Source organism: Penicillium cinerascens (assembly GCF_028974065.1).
Source record: "Penicillium cinerascens strain IBT 15544 chromosome Unknown contig_6_segment0_segment0, whole genome shotgun sequence".
In the NCBI taxonomy this organism is placed as follows: domain Eukaryota; kingdom Fungi; phylum Ascomycota; class Eurotiomycetes; order Eurotiales; family Aspergillaceae; genus Penicillium; species Penicillium cinerascens.
In genome coordinates this window covers 889,587-912,248 of record NW_026695295.1, presented here as the reverse complement: position 1 = coordinate 912,248, position 22,662 = coordinate 889,587, and the positions used below count along the sequence as shown (strand labels likewise).

At 50.3% G+C, this 22,662-nt stretch overlaps 8 protein-coding genes across 8 annotated transcripts; 3 read left to right on the top strand and 5 right to left on the bottom strand.

Moving 5' to 3' along the window:
• Nucleotides 1-227: 227 nt before the first annotated feature.
• Nucleotides 228-1,160, top strand: N7498_006339 (uncharacterized protein; the record flags this gene model as incomplete). The annotated part of the gene is made up of 1 exon (XM_058453401.1): nucleotides 228-1,160. One exon carries the CDS (start codon nucleotides 228-230, stop codon nucleotides 1,158-1,160), a length of 933 nt encoding a protein of 310 aa, XP_058307592.1.
• A 59-nt stretch (nucleotides 1,161-1,219) lies between these two features.
• N7498_006338 (uncharacterized protein) lies at nucleotides 1,220-1,432 on the bottom strand (the record flags this gene model as incomplete). Its single annotated transcript, XM_058453400.1, has 1 exon — nucleotides 1,220-1,432. The coding sequence occupies one exon, from the start codon at nucleotides 1,430-1,432 to the stop codon at nucleotides 1,220-1,222; it is 213 nt and encodes a 70-aa protein (XP_058307591.1).
• A 777-nt stretch (nucleotides 1,433-2,209) lies between these two features.
• N7498_006337 (uncharacterized protein) lies at nucleotides 2,210-3,327 on the top strand (the record flags this gene model as incomplete). The annotated part of the gene is made up of 4 exons (XM_058453399.1): nucleotides 2,210-2,683; nucleotides 2,741-2,902; nucleotides 2,964-3,156; nucleotides 3,209-3,327. 4 exons carry the CDS (start codon nucleotides 2,210-2,212, stop codon nucleotides 3,325-3,327), a joined length of 948 nt encoding a protein of 315 aa, XP_058307590.1.
• A 291-nt stretch (nucleotides 3,328-3,618) lies between these two features.
• On the bottom strand, nucleotides 3,619-4,809 carry N7498_006336 (uncharacterized protein; the record flags this gene model as incomplete). Its single annotated transcript, XM_058453398.1, has 5 exons — nucleotides 3,619-3,660; nucleotides 3,715-3,772; nucleotides 3,830-4,040; nucleotides 4,093-4,251; nucleotides 4,311-4,809. The coding sequence occupies 5 exons, from the start codon at nucleotides 4,807-4,809 to the stop codon at nucleotides 3,619-3,621; spliced, it is 969 nt and encodes a 322-aa protein (XP_058307589.1).
• Nucleotides 4,810-4,884: 75 nt separating this feature from the next.
• On the bottom strand, nucleotides 4,885-5,753 carry N7498_006335 (Major facilitator superfamily domain general substrate transporter; the record flags this gene model as incomplete). The annotated part of the gene is made up of 5 exons (XM_058453397.1): nucleotides 4,885-4,969; nucleotides 5,024-5,281; nucleotides 5,354-5,406; nucleotides 5,503-5,583; nucleotides 5,640-5,753. 5 exons carry the CDS (start codon nucleotides 5,751-5,753, stop codon nucleotides 4,885-4,887), a joined length of 591 nt encoding a protein of 196 aa, XP_058307588.1.
• A 2,163-nt stretch (nucleotides 5,754-7,916) lies between these two features.
• On the top strand, nucleotides 7,917-12,439 carry N7498_006334 (uncharacterized protein; the record flags this gene model as incomplete). Its single annotated transcript, XM_058453396.1, has 3 exons — nucleotides 7,917-10,113; nucleotides 10,173-10,989; nucleotides 11,062-12,439. 3 exons carry the CDS (start codon nucleotides 7,917-7,919, stop codon nucleotides 12,437-12,439), a joined length of 4,392 nt encoding a protein of 1,463 aa, XP_058307587.1.
• Nucleotides 12,440-13,330: 891 nt separating this feature from the next.
• On the bottom strand, nucleotides 13,331-15,213 carry N7498_006333 (homeobox domain-containing protein; the record flags this gene model as incomplete). The annotated part of the gene is made up of 4 exons (XM_058453395.1): nucleotides 13,331-13,677; nucleotides 13,735-14,369; nucleotides 14,429-14,566; nucleotides 14,636-15,213. 4 exons carry the CDS (start codon nucleotides 15,211-15,213, stop codon nucleotides 13,331-13,333), a joined length of 1,698 nt encoding a protein of 565 aa, XP_058307586.1.
• A 5,033-nt stretch (nucleotides 15,214-20,246) lies between these two features.
• On the bottom strand, nucleotides 20,247-22,466 carry N7498_006332 (THO complex subunit THO1/HPR1; the record flags this gene model as incomplete). The annotated part of the gene is made up of 3 exons (XM_058453394.1): nucleotides 20,247-22,024; nucleotides 22,074-22,152; nucleotides 22,230-22,466. 3 exons carry the CDS (start codon nucleotides 22,464-22,466, stop codon nucleotides 20,247-20,249), a joined length of 2,094 nt encoding a protein of 697 aa, XP_058307585.1.
• Nucleotides 22,467-22,662: the final 196 nt, after the last annotated feature.

Here is a 22,662-nt window from a genome sequence, read left to right as displayed (position 1 = left end):
CTGTAATCAATGGAGGCTATACTGATATATTTTCTTAGCTGTCACATATTGACAACCTCCCTTTTTTAAGCCGTATTTTCCAATATTTCCGCCGTATGCTTCTTTCGTGCTTGGGGCGTCCTCTACCTTCGTCATATGTTTTCGATTCGCGAGTGTCGAGATACGAAGGGAATATATTTGCTTCAGGCTACTTACTTGTCGAGTACATCGAGAGTAAGAGAGGGCAAATGCTTTCGTCAACCTGGCTGGAAAGACACCAAGATCCTCGCTACCGCCGCACACTTTTTCGCGATCTCTCTCGAGTACTGTTGAGTATGGCGCGTATACCTCTTCCATCGATTGGCTCTTTCATTATCGACAATGACGGGTATCTTCAATTGACAAACCGTCCCCTTTCACTTGAAATTCAAGACCTAGAAAATGATCACATCCCGACGAATATGCTACGACACCACACGTATGCGGCCGCTGATTCATACATCGTGGACCTTCTGGGACTCCACAATAGTCGACTCAGAAATCAGGCCAATGCAATAAACGATATGAGTGACTACATTTATCAAGCATCGGCTTTGACTGCGATGCAAGCCACATTCCCATCGTTCTTCACGAAAGAACTCTGCCGCGGCCCTTTCGCTTTCACTTTCACCGATCTTCATCAGAGCAATATCTTTGTTGATGACAATTGGCATATCACTTCGTTGGTTGACCTTGAGTGGGCTTGTTCTCGTCCAATCGAAATGATTCGCACGCCTACCTGGCTTACAAACAAAGCTGTCGATGAGATTGCTGACGACGCAGTCGAGTATGATACAGTCAGGTCCGAGTTTCTTGAAATCATGAAAAAGGAAGAAAAGTTGTGGGACATGACTTCCGACAAAGCAAATCTTCCCGAGATAATGGACCGGAGCTGGCGATCTGGAGCTTTCTGGTTCTCTCTTGCACTTGCGAGCCCAACCGGTCTTTTTTCGGTTTTCTACAAGCAAATTCAGCCACGCTTCATTCAATATTGTTCAGATCATCAAGATGCCTTCCAAGAGACAATGCCATGGTACTGGTCTCAGGATTTCGTGATGGTCGGGGCGGCGAAGCAGCGCGATAGAATTGAGTACGATACTCGCTTGAGGGCGGCCTTTGAAGTTCTCAACGAGGCAGATTGAAAGAGAAAGTACAGAAATTGCCTAAAAGTTCAAAGTATTGTCACCTTTGCGACTTCATCCTAATTTCTCCTCCCTTCTTTCGACCCGCCTTCATGTTTGGCCATTGCCTCAATAGCTTCATTTAACTTCCGCTCAGCTCTTTCATGCTTAGAGTCATCCCGGTGTTTCTTGGCAGCTTCCGCCGAAGAAGTGAGCTGCTGCAATGTTTTCAAATTGGACTTAAGGCCAACAGTTGCCTCTTCACCTTTTCCTGGCCCAGGATGGTCTGGCATGTTGATGATCAAACGATATCCCTGTGCTATGAATTAGCATATGGTCTTTGCCACTTCTTTGTTCGCTTGAGGCCTTACGGAGATTGAAAATAGGGATTGAGAATATGAAAAGTGTTCGGATTGCCAGCAATATCAAGATTTGACGTTTGCCTAAGGCCTTCACTTACGATTTGTAGGTACCATCTGCTGGGTAATTGCGAAGGGTAGGGATTCTGGATCCGTAGCAATTTCTCTAGGATTCCATTAGGTTTTTCTACCGCGATTTCATTTGCCACATCTAAGACCTACTAGCTCATTGAGGTGCACCTTATCACTTTACCCCGCTCTTGCGACTTCTCCTGCAATATTCGGAGTCATGCATAGGGGGCGCATGGCGGAAATACGACATACCCAATAAAAGATACAAGTCGTGCGCTTTGATGCCGAACACATATCCGCATGGTTCAAGAAACAGGGATCTCGGGGTCTTTGCGCCCTCTTTCACGTTACCTCCATAGAGGTTGCTTGCGTTGCCGAATGGTTTCCTCCACAATTATGGGTTCTAAGTGTTGAAATGATTACTCCGGAGCAGGCCCGACGGCAGACTGTGATTATCCAATCACACTAAGTGTATGTGAGCGGCCTAGTAAATTAACATGCGAAGGAATGTTTGTATTTGCTTTTGATCAATGTCGTACACTATGTATATTCTTGATAGGAGAAGAGTTTGTAAAGATGATAAATGAGTTTTGTGGCCTGGCGGGAGCTGGGAATATTTATAAGTTAACCAGCGTGGTAATGTTAACTTCGTTCCTCCCCTTCTCGAAATTAACCTTTGCAGAAAACATCTCTGACTGGCTGTCTTATCTTAAAACGGACAACCCTTTAGTAGCCAGTCACTGGCGGCGTAGGTCTCGTCCTCTTGTAGCAGTTCTCCTCTCACCATGTTTTCAGAACCGTGGCATCGGGCGTGCTATCTGTGCTGCACTGGCTCAGCAGTTCCCAGGCCCCTTGATTCTGTACGCAGCCTCCCGTGCCGGGGGTTTTATCGACTTGACTGGCCTGTCTAATCCCCCAGCCGTGCAAATTCGCCCAGTTCAGCTGTCCCTCACCGACAAGGCCAGTATCACCGCCCTCAGCACGATGGTCAGCAACGAACACAGAAGCTGTGACGTTCTCATCAACAATGCCGGGCTCTACTATTTCCAGGAGAATGTCACCGCCGCACAGCGTCAAGAGTCTCTCGACGTGAACTACCGCGGCACCCTCAATGTAGACCATGGGATCCCCCCTCGTCTCCTCCTCATCGACACCCACTAACCGCCCCAGGTCTGTCAAGCCTTCTTACCAATCATGTGCAAGAGCGGCCGCACCATCAACGTCTCCTCCCAATCCGGCCAACTCAAATACTTCCATCCTCGTTTGCAGGCGCAATTCTTGAAGCCCGATCTCACCCTCACCGAGCTGGACGCTCTGGTAGGCGAGTACAGCGTACTTTACTTCGATTCTTTCTTACTCTCTTTCCAGTCTGCCATTAACCACCCAACTCTAGGGCTCAGCAGACCAGAACACTGCGACTGCGTTGGGCTGGCCCCCTTTAGCCTACTTCACAAGCAAGGCCGCTCTGAACGCCGCAACGCGGATTCTGGCCCGCCAAAATCCCCATCTGCTGATTAATTGCTGCTGTCCTGGGTGGGTCAGCACGCCGCTGGGTGCGCAGGCAGGTCAGCCGCCCAATTCTGTTGGTGAGTGCGGGGTTATTCTCTCTCGCGGATGCGTCACTCACTATTTCAATAGAGGAAGGGGCGAGGATTCCGCTGCAACCGGCGGTTGGTGATATCGGACAGGTTATTGGGCGGTACTGGGCGAATGATTCGGTGGCGAGTACAGGCAATGGGGCGGTTCGGGATTGGTAGTACTTGAGCATTGCCAAAATGAGGCTACATATAGGCGATTCAAGTCTCAAAGGAGTTAAATGCCGATCATCAATATTGATTGTGCAATAATTGGGATTTCATACTAAATGACTGCTTTCTCGAAAGGTCTTAGAGAAACTATCTATTTGGTTCTAATATCATTTTCAGGACAAAAGAGATCCCAAATTACTCAATTCACCACAGAAATTCTGGTGTAGTGCGTGATGAGAAATACTTCACCGTGACTAATAAAATCCTATCCAGAAAAGACGCTGAGGGAATTCAGACATCTTATGGACCGCCGGCAGCGGCCGAGACGTTGCACCGTTCATGCTGTACATAACACTCAGTAAATTAATTTTCACACTCGGATTAAATCCCACTTACCGCCATAAAGACCGAGCACACCAAGCTTGCGGCAGCAGCCGCACACACGCAGATGAAGCTTTTCCCCGAAAAATCAGTATCTCATCCCTCCGGAATGAAAATCGACGACACTTACATATTATGCCATGCAGACACGATGATAGCAAGTGCTTGATCGCGCAGCGTCTCGGACAGGGACGATAGCAGCTGGCCGCTGGTTCCTGATAAGATCTGTCTGACTTGGGATTGCGGGTATTCTGGGAGCAGGGCGAACAGGTCGTTCGACGCGATGTTGACGAATACGGCACCGCTGATGGATAGACCAAGCGTCATGCCGCTTAGTTGGGCTGTGTAGTCTGCGTTAACGGGGAAATCTAGTAGGGAAGCAAAGTGACGAACCCAGTAACATAAGAGTCAGCCCGTTGGGAGCATCGGCCGGGTCTACAACAGCCTGAATGACTGCAAACGCGGCTTGAGTGTAGGCGCCAGCTCCGAGTCCGAGCACGATTTCAAGACCATATATCACGCCTGATGGGGTATCTACATTAACAATGGTAGCTGTTGGTTTGGGCTTTAGCACATAATCACAGGAAAGGCCCAATCTGTGCGCAACTTACTCATCAAAACAGCCGGGATCAGTGCAATTATGCTGCCGCCCAGGTACCAAGGTTTGTAGTAGCCGATATGAGACATCATGGCCCCGCTAGTCGGAATGGTAGTGATTAGCAGGAATATAAACGGGAGTAGTCGGACGGCAGATCTGATCGCGTTGTCTCCTCGGGTGAACTGGAAATAAATAGGGATGTAATAGACACTGATGTAGGACACAGACCCCACTGCCGCACAAGAAATAAAGAGTAAGACTGGCTCCTTCTGAGCAAACAGGTGGATCGGCAAAATGCGCCTCTCAATTGATGTGGCTATTTCGAACCCTTGCTGGAGGCCGAAGATAATCCACAGGGCTCCAGAGACAATAAACAGGGCAATTGTGTGCCCGCTGCTCCATGGGTAAAGGGTCCCGCCGAAGTTGATGGCCATGACCAGAGTGGTGAATGCTCCGACACTGAGTATGGTGCCCACCCAGTCGAAACTAACCAGTTTCCGCCGTCGCGACATCCCTGGTAGCGGGTCGTTGGATGGGATGACGAACAGATAGGTTGGCAGTAAGATGGCACCAAACAGCAGGTTGATTTAGAATGCCCAGCGCCAGATATACAGCTCAAAGCCGCCGCCGACAACAGGACCCAGAACCGTCCCGAGACCCCAGACCAAACCGCTATGGTTAATTGTTAGTGTACCATCTGGCAACTCTCAGGAAGGATAGGCTTACCTCAAGCTTAGGTATTTCGGCCGTTCCTGGCTGGTAGTGTTCATGGAAATCAGAGCAAGCAAACCGAAGTACATTCCATTGCCGCCCGCACCAGCAAAGGCTCGCCCGATAATCTCGGCGTCCATGTTAGGCGCCCCGCCACAGAGTGCAGAGGCTGCCATGAACACGACTGTGGTTGCAATGAACACCCACTTGGCATCGAAAAGCGCATATAACTTACCAAATGGGAGTACCATTGCCATCCCTCCAATCATGAATCTATGTAGAGCGGAGCTTGTCAGCCGGCGACTTCCTTCTGATAGTTAGTCACTGTTATCATCTACCGCATACCCCACCGACAGCCATGGCAAATCTTCGACCGCGTTGAAATCGTTCACAATTTTCTAAATAGTAAACAAAAGACTAGTCAGTATGTCTCTCTCTCTTGGACGACGGGGGCGACGGGGATAGTAAAACGAAGAGGTAGGGCTTTTGCTTACCGGAGCAATATTGGCAACAATTGTATTGTCCAGAGAGTAGACGAAGATGGCCGTCAGGGTGCTGACCAAAAATATAAACCACTAAGGCAGTCAGCAATTTCGTTCTCTAATATCGGATCCAAGGCAACCAAACTAACCTTGAAGCCAGTAATGTGCCGCTTTCTCTGCGCACTCAGCGATGAATCACTCGGAGTGAGCTTTTCGGCATCGTGAAGGAGCTCGGGACCGGACGACGTAGGGACTGCAGCCATAACGATGAATCAAGGTGACCAAATCTAGAGCAAAGCGAACAGGACACGATATGGATAAAAACACTTTATAACCCCACATATTAAATCCAGGTGCCAATTTGTCAAATCGGGCCAACTTCTTTCCGCGACGAAGGGTTCTGCCACTGGCGGACCATAATTGGAGGTTTGTGAGGATTCCATTGCTGCACGAAAGTTGCCGACTGTACGCAGTCCGCTTCATGATTTGTCAATAGCTGCCCTGTGGATGCGGAGACTGTGTACAATAGATCTTCGGCAGATCTACACGCCGACCTCGGGGACATCCGCCAACGTTGGAGAAAGTCTCCGCCTTCATTACTAAGAGCCCTAAGTACCCCGTGAAATTTACTTATTCCCCTTTATATGAATAATGGGGTCTGACGACCGCGACCCCCGAAATGGCGGAGCCAAAAACAAAACATACAACAGCAGGGATTCGCTGGTGGTCACCCACCCAACTACTAACCTGTCGGCGTGTGGCTTAAGTACGGCTGAGCGGACGGGAAGCCCTGTTCTCCACACCCTATGGTCGTATGTACATGGAGCCTCCTAAGCATACATTATATAGCACCTTCCTATTCCTAGGTAGATACCGCCCATATAGGGTGTAGACTCTTTACCTGTCTCGTTGACATAGTGACATAACCAGGATATAATAACAGTAATTTGTGTAGGAAAAGTATGGAAGACCAGGCCGAAGCGGGTGCTTGGCAGTGGTCCTTGGCAATTTCGCGCCAAGAAATGCCAAGTTTGCGAAAGCTATTGAAAGCCTCCCACTTGACCTCGCTCCCCCTTGCTCCCCCTTCCCTTTAGAGTATATGTCCTCTTTATACTCATCCGAAACTTTCTGGGAATTGTTGCTGTTTCGCAGCAATCTCAGGATGCCCTGCACCCAAGAGCCACCGTATGGACCAATAAAACACCAAAGTACACATGCTGTGATCAATAGGGCAACTGCTGCTGTGGCAACCATATAGGCAATGACAGAATGGTCCGGGATCCCATTCATGCTGAATAGACTGGCTACAAGTCCCGTTGGCAGGAAGAAAGCAGTGACGTATGTGAAAATGGTGATATTCTCTGCCTCTTTGAGGGACTTCTTAGACCAAATGGCATCTTGTGCATTCGTCACAAGCGTGATGAGAAACTCGATACGCGCTGCCGTTGCCTTGATCTCTCTGACGTAACTTTCGATATCGGCGAGTTTCTGATCAATTGATTTGCGATTGTGATACTTCTCTTCGTCGCTGCGAGCCCAGCGCGGCCGTCCTCGTCCCCGTGCACTCTCCCGATAGTTCCACCGTACGATCAATCCCTGGAGGCTGATGATATTGTTTTTTTCAAGGCAACCAGCAATTGGAAGCACTTGAGATGTTCATCCGGATTGCGAGCTTCAAAACTGTCCTTCGAAAAAATACTTTCAATCAGGTCTGATGTGCGATTGAACAACTTTTAACTCAAGGACCTTGCGCTGTTGCCAGTGTTTACCCTGGTGGTAGTTTCCATCGGATGGGAAATATTCCGTGTTAAAAGAGGTCTGAACGATATGGCACGTCCAGTACCGGTCAAAGGAATCCCTCACGATCCTACTGGGCATTTGTTTATAAAATCCCGAAAGCCTATGGGTATCGTCCACATTAAAACCCGAGTTCTATGGACGAAGAAGCGCTAGGCAGATAACCAGACGGTTTCCATCGTCGGGATGCAACATTGATGAATAATCGACACTAGTCCCGTTTGGACCTCGGTTCATTCGAGGCTTACATTTACCCGTGCTGGATCTGCCTTCCTTTCCCCGCATATCTCCTTTGTTTCTTGTCTCAGGCTTGCCAAGATTGGGAGTAAAAAGGGCCCATTTTCACCTCATTTATTTCATGTGTGGATCTATTGCGATTACAAGTAAACTGTCAGTGCCCTCGCTAATCAATCTAGACGATTCTATTAGTTTTACTCTGTTGCCTCGACTAGACTACGTCACTTTTCTTTGTTGCCTAGCACGTTCGGGGCTCTAGATAAGTGTATTGGGGGCTGAGGAACGCCTCATACATAAACTAGCTGCGCCCTATTCTTCGACATCATTTCGTTGTTTTATACTTTTGTACCATTGGTTTCACGAACGGACTGAAGTCAGGCAATTCTTCAATCATGTCCGGGCTTGTGGTTCGTGGGGGCATGTCGAATGACTCCTACTCGCCAGTCAATCAGACCAGCCTCAAATCTTTTGGCCCTGTTACTTCCGCCGGCTTCGACTTCACGCCACTTTTTGAAGACACGATCCTCTCGTTGCTGCCGTCGGCACTTCTCTTGCTATGCCTGCCATATCGCGTAATAAGCCTCTATACCCAACGGCCAAAAGTGTCTCCCGGGGGCTTTGTGCGCGAAAGCAAATTAATTTTCTTGGTCATGTTTGCCGCAATCCACCTGTCGTTGCTGATTCTACATATTCTGAACTCATCGCTACGCACGATTGCTACGATTCCCGCGTCGGCACTGGCATTCCTTGCCAGTCTGGGTCTCTGTCTGCTTTCGCGGCTTGAGCATTCTCGTTCTATTCGTCCATCACCCATCATCAATGGCTATATCCTTCTCACTTTGGTCTTTGATATTGCTCGCACGCGAACAATGTTCCATGATACAAACAGCAGATTCATCGCTGGAATATTTTCCAGCATGATTGGCGTAAAGGTGATGGTTCTACTTGCCGAAGCAGTCGAAAAGCGCCATATTCTCTTGGAGCCATATCGTGACTTATCGCCAGAAGAAACAAGCGGCATTTACAGCAGATCGTTCTTCTTCTGGCTGAATCAACTCATGACATCTGGATTCCACCGTGTTCTTCAAAACGACGACTTGTACCCGATCGATAGTGATATGTCTTCCCTGGCACTCCAACAGCGAATGAAGAATGCGTGGAGTGCCGCGACACACAACAAACGAAGAGCTCTTTTCTGGGCAGTGTTACGCGCAAATTTGAGGCCACTATCTTATTGCGTCATCCCACGTCTTTTACAGATCGGCTTTAAATATACGCAGCCTTTCCTGCTCGCGCGGACGATTTCGTTCGCAAATGATGAGTCCCAGCCAGATAGCATTGGTTGGGGTCTCACGGGTGCATTTTTCATAGTTCTTCTTGGTATCGCAGTCTCAAATGGCGTTTCCTACCATATGGCATTTCGCTTCGTGACGAGCACCCGTGGCAATTTGGTCAGCCTTATCTACTCCAAAACGGTCGACCTCAGCGTCACGGCACTTAATGAGTCAGTTGCGGTGACTCTGATGTCCAGTGATGTCCAAACCATATGTGACGGCTTCGAGTTGATCAATGATCTCTGGGGAGTACCTATTGAACTAGCCATTGCCCTTTATCTATTGACTCGCCAACTTGGCATTGCGACGCTCGTCCCAGCCATTCTCTCATTGGTATCTACTGTTTCTATCATGTCCATGGCAAAGTTCATGGGGCACGCCCAGAAAATATGGATGGAGGGCATCCAGACACGAGTTGATGTTACGGCATCCATGTTAGGGTCTATGAAGTCCGTGAAAATGCTCGGCTTCACTGACTGGCTCGCGGGCATTGTCCAAGGGCTCAGAGTAAAGGAGCTTAAGGAGGCAGAGCTCTTCCGGAAGTTGCTTATCCTGCGTGTCTTCCTTGCAAACATCCTCAGTACTCTGGCTCCATTTGTGACATTTGCTATCTTCGCAACTATCTCAGGGAGAGGGCATTCTCTAAATGTGAATTCGGCTTACACAACCTTATCGCTTATTTCGCTGCTTGCTTTACCGGTTAACAACTTTATCCGAGCCATCCCTGCTATGAACACCGCTTTGGCGTCTCTCAACCGCATTCAGGAATTTCTACAGTCAGAGGCCAGACGCGATCATCGCATCTTTCTGGAAGATTCTCCAGCCTCAACACAACAGAGTCGGTCAAGCTCGGAAGGAACAGAGCTATCCAATCTCAATCCCTTGAGACACAAGTCATTATCGGAAGTCATTGTCGCCCGCGATGTGAGCTTCGCATGGAGCCATCATGCAATTTTCTCGGTCCACGATATCAATTTGAGTATTCAGAAAGGTCAATTTTGTCTCATAATTGGTCCTACGGGCTGTGGCAAAAGCACCCTCATGAAAGGGATTCTAGGTGAAACACCATCAACAAAAGGCTTTCTGTACACAAAATGCCGAGAGACAGCATTCGTGGATCAGACACCTTGGATCCGCAACACGTCATTCAGGGATAATGTTTTGGGTATCTCAAATTACAGCAAAGCATGGTATGACGAGGTCGTTAGCGCTTGTGGCTTGGATCAAGATGTTGCAAATCTCCCAAATGGCCATTGTGAGTTTCTATTTCCTAAACGGTCGATCCTATTGCTAATCCTTGCTTCACCTTTCTAGCGACCAAAGTTGGTTCCTCTGGAATTTCTCTGTCGGGAGGACAAAAGCAGCGGCTGGCCCTGGCTCGCGCTGTCTATGCCCGCAAAGATGTTGTCATGCTGGATGATATTTTTTCGGGCCTTGACGCCGACACTGAAGAGCATGTCTTCAAATGCCTTTTTGCGAGAGGGGGATTGTTTCGCCGACTGGGCACGATTGTGCTACTAGCTACACATGCCGTGCACAGACTCTCTTATGCGGATCATATCGTCGCCATGGGAAGCGATGGCTCCGTTGTTGAGCAAGGCACCTTGGAGGAGCTCAAGGCTGGCGGTGGCTACGTCACACTCTTGAAAGCACAGTATAAAGACCAAGCCAGTGACGAAATAAACCCCCAACAGCAAAGGGATACGAAAGTCGCACTCGCTGACTCTGACCAAGGAAACGGCATTGACACCGTGGAAGAAGATTTGGCCAGGCAAAATGGGGATTTTGCTCTCTACTTATATTACTTTGGTTCTGTGCACTGGGCATCCAGTGCTTTTTGGATGACTCTCTTTTCACTTCAAGGAGTGTCATCAAAGTTGAGCGAATTACTCGTCAACATATGGGTGAGCTCTTTGGAAAAGAATGGCAATGCTGTCAACTCCTTCTACCTAGGACTCTACGCCTTGCTGTCCATCATAACGACCATCACGCTTGTGGGCGGAGCCTATCATTACTTCTTGTATTTTTCACCTCGAAGTGCTGAAAGCCTGCACGAGCGTCTTCTCAAATCGGTTATGCATGCGCCCTTGTCATTTTTTACTTCGGTTGATACTGGCACTACTACGAACAGGTATGTATACTCCGTTCAAGATTTGCTCCTATTTAAACAATAAGGGATTGTCTGACCACCATATATGATCAGGTTCAGCCAAGATATGACCTTGATTGATCATGATTTGCCATACTCTGTAATCGACCTTGTACTTTCGCTTTCGAGCGGATTCATGTCTGCAATTCTGATGTGTATATCGGCGCGATATTTCGCCGCTGTCATGCCGCCTGTCTTCCTTTTTATGTGGATGTTGCAGAAATTTTACCTGCGTACATCACGCCAAATGCGACTGCTTGACCTCGAGGCCAAGTCACCGCTGTTTTCTCAATTTATTGAGAGCCTTTCGGGCCTAGTGACAATCCGTGCCTTCGGCTGGGCGTCTGAGTTCGAAGACCAGAATCTGGCGCTACTTGACGCATCGCAGAAACCATTTTATTTGCTTTTCTGTATTCAACGATGGCTCGAACTAGCACTGGATTTGTCTGTGGCTGGTCTCGGTGCTATCCTGATGGTCCTCATTGTCAAGTTGCGAAGCGAGGTTGGCGCGGGATATGTCGGTCTCGCCATTCTCAACGTCATCACATTTAGCCAGTCGCTTTCGCAAATACTTCGCAACTGGGCCAATTTAGAGACTTCCATTGGTGCTATCGCTCGTATTAGAGACTTTGTCACCCATACCGCCTCTGAAAACAAACCAGACGAAAACGAGGGTCGCAAAGCGACAGATCTTGGGTTGTCCTCCTGGCCATCTAAGGGTGCAATCGAGTTTCAGAACGTCTATGCATCTTACAAGGCAGGCGGCGATCAGGCGCACGTCCTCCGCAACTTGAGCCTGTCTGTTCAGCCCGGTCAGAAAATCGGAATCTGCGGCCGCAGTGGCAGTGGCAAAAGCTCGCTTCTGGCTACCCTGTTCCGAATGCTGGAAGTTGAGTCACAGAGTCGCATTATGATTGACGGCGTGGATATCACACACATCCCGCGTCAAATTACCCGTGCAGCTCTTAACGCCATTCCACAAGAACCCTTTTTCACGCACGGTACTGTGAGTGCCAATATAGACCCTTCTGGTACGAACATTCCCGAAGAAATGGAGCAGGCTCTTCGTCGTGTTGAGCTGTGGGACGTTGTTGAGGCCAAAGGCGGATTGATCGCGGCTCTGGATGCCGAATTTTTCTCTCACGGTCAAAGACAACTCTTTTGTCTTGCCCGAGCCCTGTTGCGCAAAAGTAAGATCGTGGTGCTTGATGAAGTGACCAGCAATGTGGATGTTGTTTCCGACGCATTGATGCAACGGGTTATTCGTGAAGAGTTTGAAGACTGCACGATCTTGGCCGTTGCTCATCGGCTCGATACAATCATTGATTTTGACCGCATAGCAGTCATGCAGGATGGCGAGTTAATTGAGTTTGATACGCCAGAGGCACTTCTCAAAACAGATAGTGCGTTCAAGGAGCTTTACGAATCATGATTTGGAAGTTGAGCGGTCACTTGAGAGATGATCATGAGTCAGTCGTCATACATAGAATCAAGATAGAGTCGAGAATGCACTATCTCAACGTAAAAAATGACGTTGGACTTGTGGCAGCAGTATATCTATATACCATGTATGCCGGGGTGATGCTTTCCTGGTTTCTGGAGCACTTCGGGGTCTGGAGGTCTCGTAGGCCTTGCGGCTTGATAGGTCTCATATGGTTTACTCAAAAAATATTTGTGATATATAATGAGGGTCCGCTTGTACAGAGCCTGAACACATTGATTGAATACATACCCATTCCACGATATCCACCTTGAAGCTTTAGAATTATTCTTTCTATTCCACAACGATTTACAGCACTCTATTCCACCGCATGTAGCATTTAGATAGAAGGGAAAAAATAAGGTAAACCTTGGAACATCTCTATACCCAGGGAGGCAACGCTCATGTTGGTCATCATATCCACAATATATCACCTGCTCCTATGCATGGATCTAAACGCATCAACGATTAAAATTAAAACAAATTTTCACATCCCAGACAATGTATCGACGCTGGACCGCCATGAAACAGAACCGAACAAAACCCAGGGCACAGACCCTCAAAATGGACCGACCATTCAAACAACCTTGGAATGCGAATAAACAAAACCAACTTGGTTATAGACACACAATATAAACAGGAGAAAAGATAAAAAAATAAAAACCCGAAACTATCGCTGGGTGCTATCAAAGAATTAGAATTAAAACACGCTCATATGGACTGGCCGGGGGCCTAAAACAAATGACAAGCAAATCCAATTCCGGGATTTCTGAATGGACGGAAAAGAGAAGGCCAGCCCAGGCTGGATGAGACTCGCAGAGTTGATCTTTTTATGGTCCTGCCTTATTGCTGCATGTAGCCGGCATAGTTGAAGGATGGGTTGCCGAACTTGCTTCGCAGGGATTCGATGGTTTGCGGATTCTGCTGCATGTCTTGGGCGGTGGTGCCGGACTCGGAGGGGGCAAAGGAAGTGGGCAGGCTTAGGGTTGACACGTTGTTGGCTTGGGGGTAGGGTATTGAGGAGGTTCCGTAGGGATAGGGGCGGTATTCTTGGGATGCGGAGACGGGGAGACTTTGCAGGGTGGACATCGGTTGCCTGTGCTGGGGGATCTGCGCGCCCATCCCTAATCCGCTGAAGTCTTTCTGTGTTGATAGGGCGAGTTGTGGCTGGTAACTTTGGGGCTGAGTGCCTGGATGGGATTGATCTGTTAGGGTGTGTTCTGTGTGTCCTGTAGGAAGGAACTAACCAAGATTGCTCATTTCGTAGGAAATGTGTGCTCCCTGTGAGTCTGTTGGTGACACTGATCCTTCGAATGTCTGATGCTGGTCGTATGCTGGCACCATTGCGCCGGGGTGAACCCCATACGGCTGCCGCCCATAGGGTAGACCGGACGGAGTAGGAGGGCCGTATCGACTGGGGAGTTGCATTCCCATGTGATATGATGACGGCTGCGTAGACGACTCGGACATACTGCTGGATCTGGTGATGGAGTAGTCGCCCCGGAAGGTTCTGTGCAGATCGGACATAGAAGCAGATGCAGCGGGTCGGCCAAACACCATGTTCGACTGTGGCACCCCTTCGCTTCGTCCCTGTCCAGCAGAAGACATGTAAGTTCCTGCGGTCGACGCAGAGCTAAGGGGCGAGACAAGGTAATCGTCTTCATGTGGACGCTGGTAGCAGTCGGTGCGAAGTCCTCTCAAAGCCGCGAAATTGGAATTTGGAGCGCCATAGTCTTGTGGCGACGGAATAGGTGTCTGACCAGTGGACCGGCTATCAAACGGCGTTCTCAACACTTTCGTCGTATCGAAGTCATCCGGAAGCGCCCTCGACTTTAGCATTCTCTCACGATCGTTCGTAGTCAGCCGCTTCAACTTCGCCCGTCTGCGAGAGTCAGCGTTAGGATAGAATGCTCTGGTGAGTGGAAGACAGTCGAGCCCTACCTGTTCTGGAACCACACTTGGACTTGCCGTGGCGTCAACCCAGGAATCTCCCGCGACAGACGTTCTCGGTGAGCGGCATCAGGATGAGCCTGGCGAGTGAACTCGCTCATCAGGAAACGGGTTTGGTTATGTGTCAACCTGGAAACCGAGTCAGCACGCCATCCAGCACCTCGAGGCACAACCGACGGGTCTTGTAGAAGTGCCTACCGAAATCGCTTCATCTTCTTCTTCTCCAGCGATGGCGAGGTTTGGCTGTCATCGGGATCCGCCGTTCCTTCTCTCTCGTCCGTCGGACTAACGGTTGACTCGTCGTCATGGTCCTCCTTGTCGTCAAGGGTCATCGAAGCATTTGTCGACTCTCCAGGGTGACCGGCACCGACGTAGGGCCACGACATTGCATAGTTTGCACTGTTACCACCCGGAATCTCCAGCTTGATCCGGGGAAGCATATCGTTCCTCTCGGTCCCAGGCCGCTGATGGGAGATCTCTCCCCCAGAATACGGACCGGGTCCAGCCGTGCTCCCAGGCACCGGGGTGGTCAAGGCATTCTCAGCCTTCACACCGGGTCGTTGCATGTCGGATGACAATCCGATCGAGGCCCCCATAGAAGCACCAGGCTCTCTTTCCCTCGACAGTGGCATTAGCGGCGAGACAGTTCTCGGCGCCGAAGAAACCCGCTCTCCGTGACGAGCAACCGCGGACAAATGGGACAGGCCTGCGGACAGAGGCGACGAGACCGGCGAAGATAAAGATGACACCCAGAGACACGGACCCTCGATTGACATGGTAAATCTCCCGCCTATGTTTCTTACAGAGGTAGAGAATACCGCAGGATTCGAGTCCCTCGTCCGACAGATATGGTCGAACTCGACGAAGACTCAAACGCACCGAACCCAGAACACCGATGACACGAAACGAGGAAGGGAAAAAAATGAAAAGGGACAAAAGAACTAAAAGCGCCGTCTTCCCCGAGATGAAAAGAGACGGGAGGTGGGTCTGATCGAAGTGCCGGGGCGCTTGCGCAGCAATTTCAGGGTTCCTTCAATTAAACGGAGTAAAGGGTGAAGTCAAATCAAACGTGCAGCCCTTCGGTACATGAAGGGAGGGGGGGCTTTGTGTATTTCAGTAGGCGCCGGGAACTTTGAGAGATGATGCCGGTGTGCAGGGAAGTGCGTTTCCGCCACTGAACCACTGGACCAGGCTCACGATACGTCCAAGGGATCTCAGATCGCACTTGTCGAGCCCTTTGAAGATCCTTACGCAGCTCGGCAGTAGCAATGGCCAGAGCATCCACTCACGAGTGGTACCTGGGTGTAAAGGGTCGAAGGTAAAAAGCCGGTAACATGGGTAGCTGGTCGACGGGATTAACTGGGTTAAACGGCCCAGCGAGGATCGGCCGGAGATCTCCTTGGGACGACCCAAGCGATGTGTGGAAATAAACGGGTCGAAATATTAAAACGGACGCCCGCAATTGCCCACAGGTCCACAGTCTATACCTGGCCACAATCCTAGGACCTGGGACTACCAACGTCTTTATCCACTTGGCTACTCTTGGTTACTTAGCTTCTGACTAGCACTGAGACAGGAATGATGTGCATGTGTGGTTGGTCCGTTCGTGGCGATCTCTGCAACGGTCAAAACGGTCAAAGTCAAGAGATGACCACCACCGGGACCAAACCCTGTGGCTTTTTCTTCCAGAGGCTGTAACGGTAAGAAGGTGGGCCAGAATCAGGAAAGGAGAAAGGGCAGAGAATATGCGTAAGAACTGTCAGGACAGGTTGAACCATTGCATTCGGCTCGGCGGCAATGATCAGCAACAAAAGCCCACGATCCTCGAGTGATGCCCCACGCGGGAAAGTCCATAGATGTAACCCCGGGCTCTAAAACGCAAGTTACGAAGGCAAGTATCAGAAACCTAGATCTCCCAGAAAGGATTGTAGCCTCACATCTGGTGCCCACACTCGTTACAAAACGGAAGGTTTTCCACTTTGCTGGACTGTGAAACTTCACGGAGAAGAGGAGTGTCGCATAGTACTACTAGATACGTTCCAGTATAAGCAGAATGCTTGACCTGGAGTACCCATCCCGTGTACCGAGGAACAGGGTGCTCACCATCCCAGGTATGGCCACGCCCAGTGCAGCCAATGCAGAGGGAACAAGCCCATATCCACAACGCGTCTGTAGCGAATGACGGTTCTGCCCGAGCTGAGAAAAACAAAGCCTGGTGGGAACGGACTAAGACTAGAATCCTCAGACCAGGAGGACCCAGACAAGCTCTGGAATACAGAGACTTGGGTCCTACTAGGCGGCTGGAGCCACCGAGCCCGGTATCAGGGCTCCACCGGACTCCAGAGCCAGATGTGGTGACATGGTCTCTGCCTTGATGGGCTCTTGGTTAGAAAAATTTCCGACGTGGACCTAGTGGCTGATTTGTATGGTCCGTGAGATGAGCGTGGCTGCAAAACTATCGGGCATGGACCACCGACAAGGGCCATGAGACCCTTGCTTTCCTCACCGGTTCGCTTGTTCCTTTGCTTTTTAATTATTCCTTCAGACTTTTTTTGTTTTTGCTTTTTTTCTTCTATTGACCATGTGGAAGGGAAGACCGGCTGAGCTAGCGGCTCGCTGGCTCCATTGGCGGTCGGCCTAAAGCTGCCGGACCCTCGGGGCCATTTGACGGCCTAGGAGCAGCCACTCAGCGCGCTGCCCGCCACATTTCCGCGCCAAATAGAGTGAGGATTGCGAGGTTGGATGGAGTCGGGGTGGAGATTTTGTACCAATGGAGTGGTTAGAGGCGGGAATAAATAAAAAACCAGAAGAAAGTAATTAGAGCAACCCCGCGATTATCCATGGACACTCTGTCTAGAATGGAATATGGAAAAGCTCATTGGTCTTTGCGAGGCCCTGAAACTCGACGGCAGGCACCGGCTACGCGGTCCTAGCAGGAACGGTGGGAAAACCTGGACTCCTGGTTCAGCACGCGAATTGCCTCCGCCACAGCCGTCAGTCACTTCTATACTTTTTTCTACACTTTTTGGGTTTCTTTTCATCTTTCGTGTGTGGTTGATCTTGTTTATTTTAAATCCGTTAGTTCGTTTACTCCTAGGAATCTTACTCTCAGGAACCTGCAAAGCCGTAGAGCGGTCTCTGAGCAAGTGCACGCTAAGCAAGGGCTCGGGTCTACCGTGGCTCCGCCGCTGTGTCAGGGTTCCAGGGCTCTCCACCGAGAGAGGGGAGCTCCTGGTCCAATCTCCACATCAGCCATGAAACGTTCCAAGTCGCAGCTGGAAATGAAAGAAATTACCCTGTGCCTTCCTGATCTCGTGATCTATAGAACCTGACTGGTGACAATGAAAATTAGAGTACCTGGATAAATGGTGGACCGTGTCCTCGTCGACTCTTCTGGACTCTCCTTTGATTACCACCAGGACTGATGACCATTGACTATGAGATAGCGGAGATATAATCCAGCTCAGATCGAGTAGAAAACTGGCTGACGGCCCATCGGCCATTGCACACATGATTCCGATGAGCGGAGGCCCCTAAACCCATCAGGGCAATGGTCGACACTGTGATCTTTTCGCTGATTATTCCCAACGTTCACGCAACAACAGTCAATAGTCGGTGGGGCATAATATGTAGGACCACCTTGGCACAGTTCCTGATCCTACCAGCGTGGAGACTGGGGCCCGTTTTTGCCATCGCATCGCACGGCTTTCTCGGAAGGGAGAAAACTCGGGGCCGTTAGAGATGATCCCGAATCATCTCGCGCAGACTAGTCCTCCTCTACGGCCGAAACCCTTGCTGATCATCTCCTAGCCCGTTTAGCCCTTCGATCTTCCTTGGGGCCCGGTGCCTCCGGGGGCGGGAAGTCTGTTTTCGATCTGTTTGTGGTCTTCCGTGATGGGGCCAGGACGGGAAGCTGCGCTGTTTGAGCTGGTTCTGGAGGATTGTCGACGGTGCCTCGGTTTGACTTCCGTCCTGTGCAGGCGTGTCAACCTTGTGTGTTTGGAGCATTCTGGAACTAGTCCTGCGGGGAATACGATCGAGAGCGCGATCGCACCCGGAAGGATAACTGTGCGCAACTTTAATTTCGGCGTCCTGTGCCAAGCACCGGTCGCGGACTCCCTTGAATTTCCCGGACGCACGTCGTCATCGTGCTGCAAGTTCAACGATCGAGGGGGAAAAGGTGACGCAAGCCGATCGCTTGGCCCCTCTTGGATCGTGCACTCCGGCTATTTGGGCCGAATGGTCAGCGCAGATCCAACCGTACAGTTCAGTCGCTAGCTGGTTGAGCTGCACTGAGCTCCTTTTACCTACATGGGTATGTCGGCGGCTGCAGACGCTCGGTTCAAGCCACACTTCGGTCATCCGGTGTTCAGAGCGGGTCAATTCCAGGTTGAAACTCAGTCTGACAGCGACGGCCCTGTTGTTTCCACGGATCGCACGATACTGCTGATTTGGGAATGGCGTGAAAATTATCTCTCTAACGCCGCGATCTATTGAACTTGGCCGTTTGTAGTTCCAAGACACACTTGGCAAGTGCTCAGATCGGAGTCCATACAGAAGGGAAATACTCCTTCCGCGTCCTGTATAGCGTCGACTTCGTGCTCCACAAGTGGATTTCGCAGCTTTCCGACTTTGGGCGTTCATTGCTGACGCCTCTCTGCGATCAGTGCGTCGGCCTTCGAGAACAATCTCTCCTGCGAACGGCCCCGTGACCCGGTACCACCTACCACGCGGACCGTTATTGTCTTGAATAGCTGCAAGGTACCGGGGGCCATCGTGTCCACCACGCTTAATTCACTAAACTTCCCTAACTAGTTCAAATTCTCCGACACCGATGCCTCCCCTAACTCTTCTTAGCCCCCCCGTTGCGGCGAGAAAGTGAAACATGGCTGCGACGGTTCGCCCGCCCTGCAATCTGGGCATTGACTCGGATTTCCAGGGGTCGTGGAAATATTCCGTCTCCTCTAGGCAGAATTATTATTAAAAAAAAAAAAGAGAAAATATTGCCAAAAAAAAACAAAAATAAAAAAAACAAAGCCTTTGTTGACATTTCATGCAGGAACACCACTCAACATCAATAGAGTTGCCGGTCGGTTAGAAAAGAACTCCCTTTCTGCAGGTGGGTAGCTCAAACTCATGACTTCGCTTACGAAGATTATGGTCCTGCCCCTTCGGTTACAGGTGCTGTCCTACCTTCCTTTACAGCCTCGGTGAGCCCCAGATCAAAGACACGCGGGAGCTAAATGCTACCGTGTTCATGTCCGGCCCTGATCGACACGAAGAAGGTTCTGTAGTCTGGTTCAGTGGGCCTGGATGTGAACATCACTGGCAACATAGGAAGGAGGTACACGATGCAACATAGGAAGGAGGTACTCGATGCAACAAAGCCTTGACGCGCCGTGGAAGACAGGAGGTGAGGTTTTGAGTTGCAGCGGTGTTTGAAACCATGCGAACCGGAAAGATCATCCAGATCACGATCGTATCCCATCGTGATACTCGATGCACTAGGAATTGCCCGCAAGCGAACCAGTTCCTTGGACTGTGGCTTGTGGCTTATGGCTGAGCTACCTTGGTAAATTCTTTTGGCGTGGTATTAGTTTCTCATTCGCGTCTAGCTCGATAAATACAATGGAGATGCTACCAGATCCAGTCTGCTAGTTCAACAGGGGCTAGGGCGCATGCGTCCTAGAAAGAATAGAGGTTGATGGGAGAGGTACCCTGCCCGCTGAATGATACCCGTTGCGGATATTCCTCCGCAGTCCCCAGGAAAGGGGTCAAAGCCTAAAGCATCCTGCGCCATACCGTCAGGTTAAGACTCTTCTCTGGTGTTATCTCCGGTTTCCACACCGGACCCAACGCCGGGATCTTGCTCGTTCATCGGCTTCTCGGCTGGGGTGGCGCTTTCTTGTTGATGGGTATCATCGGTGACGTGATTTTCAGTAGGGGTTAGGGTATCTTGTGCTGCTTCCTCTTCGCCGCTTTCTTTGCCCGACGCCTCGGGGTTTTCTTGGGTGGTTTCTTCGCCTTCGGGCTGTGGAGTCTCTCCGGGTGGCGCTGGGGCTTCGAAGAGGATGTTTAGGTTGTTGCCATCATCGATCTTGTCAAATGCGGCCATCTTTGTTTTCGCGGCCAAACGGAGGATACGCCAGGTTTTACTGTACTTGGCGCTGAGCGCGGCATCCTTGTCCTCCGAGGTCTGTGCCATGTCGATGTCCATTTCGTCATCGAGGATGCCCCCCAACAACGATTTCGAATCGGGAACGGCAAATCGATCGGACTCCTTGAGACGCTCGATATTTGCCAATGCCTCGCTATCGGATAGAAATTTGAAATCCAGTGCTCCCATTGGGGAGGCACGAATGCGTTTGTCGGCATAGATTTTGACTGCATTGTCGCGTGCAGCCACGTAATCCGTCACGGAAATGGCTGGCTTCTCAATTGGTGGACAGCCCTCGGCTTTCCACCGCACCCAGTTCTTGTCCCTTGACAGAACGGTGTCGACCATACGATAGTAGAACATCCCTCCGGGTCCGTCTCGAAGGTACCCTTCGATTTGTCTCCGGATATTCGATGCCCATTTCGCATCCTCCTCACTCAAGACGAACCCGTAGAGCACGGACTTGTTCGTCAGGTTGGCCTGCCGTTTCTTGGCTTGGGGCGCGAGAGAGAGCATAAAGTCCAGAAGAATAAGAGCCTGCACCAAAACATGCCTGCGGAATGCCGTATCGCTGACCTCCAGATCAAAGAGATCGCGACTAGTAAGATACTTCGGGTTGAAGTTGCTACTGACTTCAGGCCCATCGGCTACGCGCTTCCGCTTATTGGATTTGCGCGCGTCTTCTGACGACCGTCCGCCACCCTGACTGTCAAGTTCGGTGTTGATATTATTGAAAGCGGACAATGTTGCCTCAAGGCCGGCCTTGAATGATGCCAAACGGTCGGGGTCGAAAATCTTGCTCGGGGCAGAGAAGTAGGCTTGTAGACTCCAAAAGACAGGGTACAGAACATCGAGGTCAACAGGTTCCTTCGATTCCTTCGATCTCCTCTTTTTGTCGTCAAAAACAACAACTTTCGGGACCTGCGACTTTTCCTCGGCTCCTGTGCCACGACTATCGGGTCGGCTTGTACCACCTGCATGGCTTTCTGTCGGCGTAGAGTCGTCGCCCTCTGTCATTGTGATATCCTCCTCATTGGTATCGGGTATGGGCTTAACGATGTCGTCGTAGGTGGTGATATTCTCAGTATGGAATTCGCCGCGAAGATTGACTGAACTCTTGTCTCCGAGTGGGAAGCTCTGGAAGAGGAAGATGAAAACACGTCCGCAAAATACGGTATCTTCTGCACGGGAGAGACGGCGAAGGAGCTCGTTACATGATCTCAGGATGATAAGGCTTTTCTGTTTGAAGTGTTTCTTTATGGGGTCAGTCCAAGGGCGCACGCTATGAAGCCATGAAGAAGCGTTGCGAACCTTGATGTTCCGTTCTCGGCGCGATTCCAAATAGTCAAACACCTTGCGGCAGCCATTGATGGTTTGACTATCAAGTAGTTCCTCGATAAGCCAGAAGATCAGACCAGGTTCGCATTGTTCTAGCAATCGTTAGAGAACATCATAGTCTGAATTCAGCGTGCGACGAACCGTTATCGGAGAAAATGGAGACGATGTCGAGGAGATTCCAGATATGGATGAAGGCAGGGTCTTCGATGGAGGTAGTGGCCTGTTTCGACGTCGATTGTTAGCAGTCACGTCCAATCGTCATGGCTCAAGGTGAGTTAAGACGTAAGCGCGCCATACCAAGAGGTGATAGAACTTCTCGCGAAAAGCAATTTCCACTGCAGCAAGCTGTGTCTGCTGGTTCAACTGCCTCACAACCCCCTTTTCCTGCTCCGGGACCTGCCAGATCCGATCGCCGAGAAGCCCTTCGCTCAGTGGGGGTTCGATCTGCTCGGCCTTGACCTGCGTCGCACGGTTCAAAAGACCCTCGACCAGGCCATTGTAAACTCGAACCGCCTCAAGTTCCACGCTTGCCATCTTCGACCAAAGTGAGTCTAGTGACAGCTGTGGCGGGGACGAGAGGAAAACACGGCGAGGTGGTGCCTACTCAGGCATTCAGGCACTCAGGCACTCAGGCACTCAGGCACTCGGCAATATCTCCTGGCTTCGCTCTACATGGATGACGATGGATGATGACAAGAAGCCGAGCGTACAAGCTGTCTAGAAATTTCAC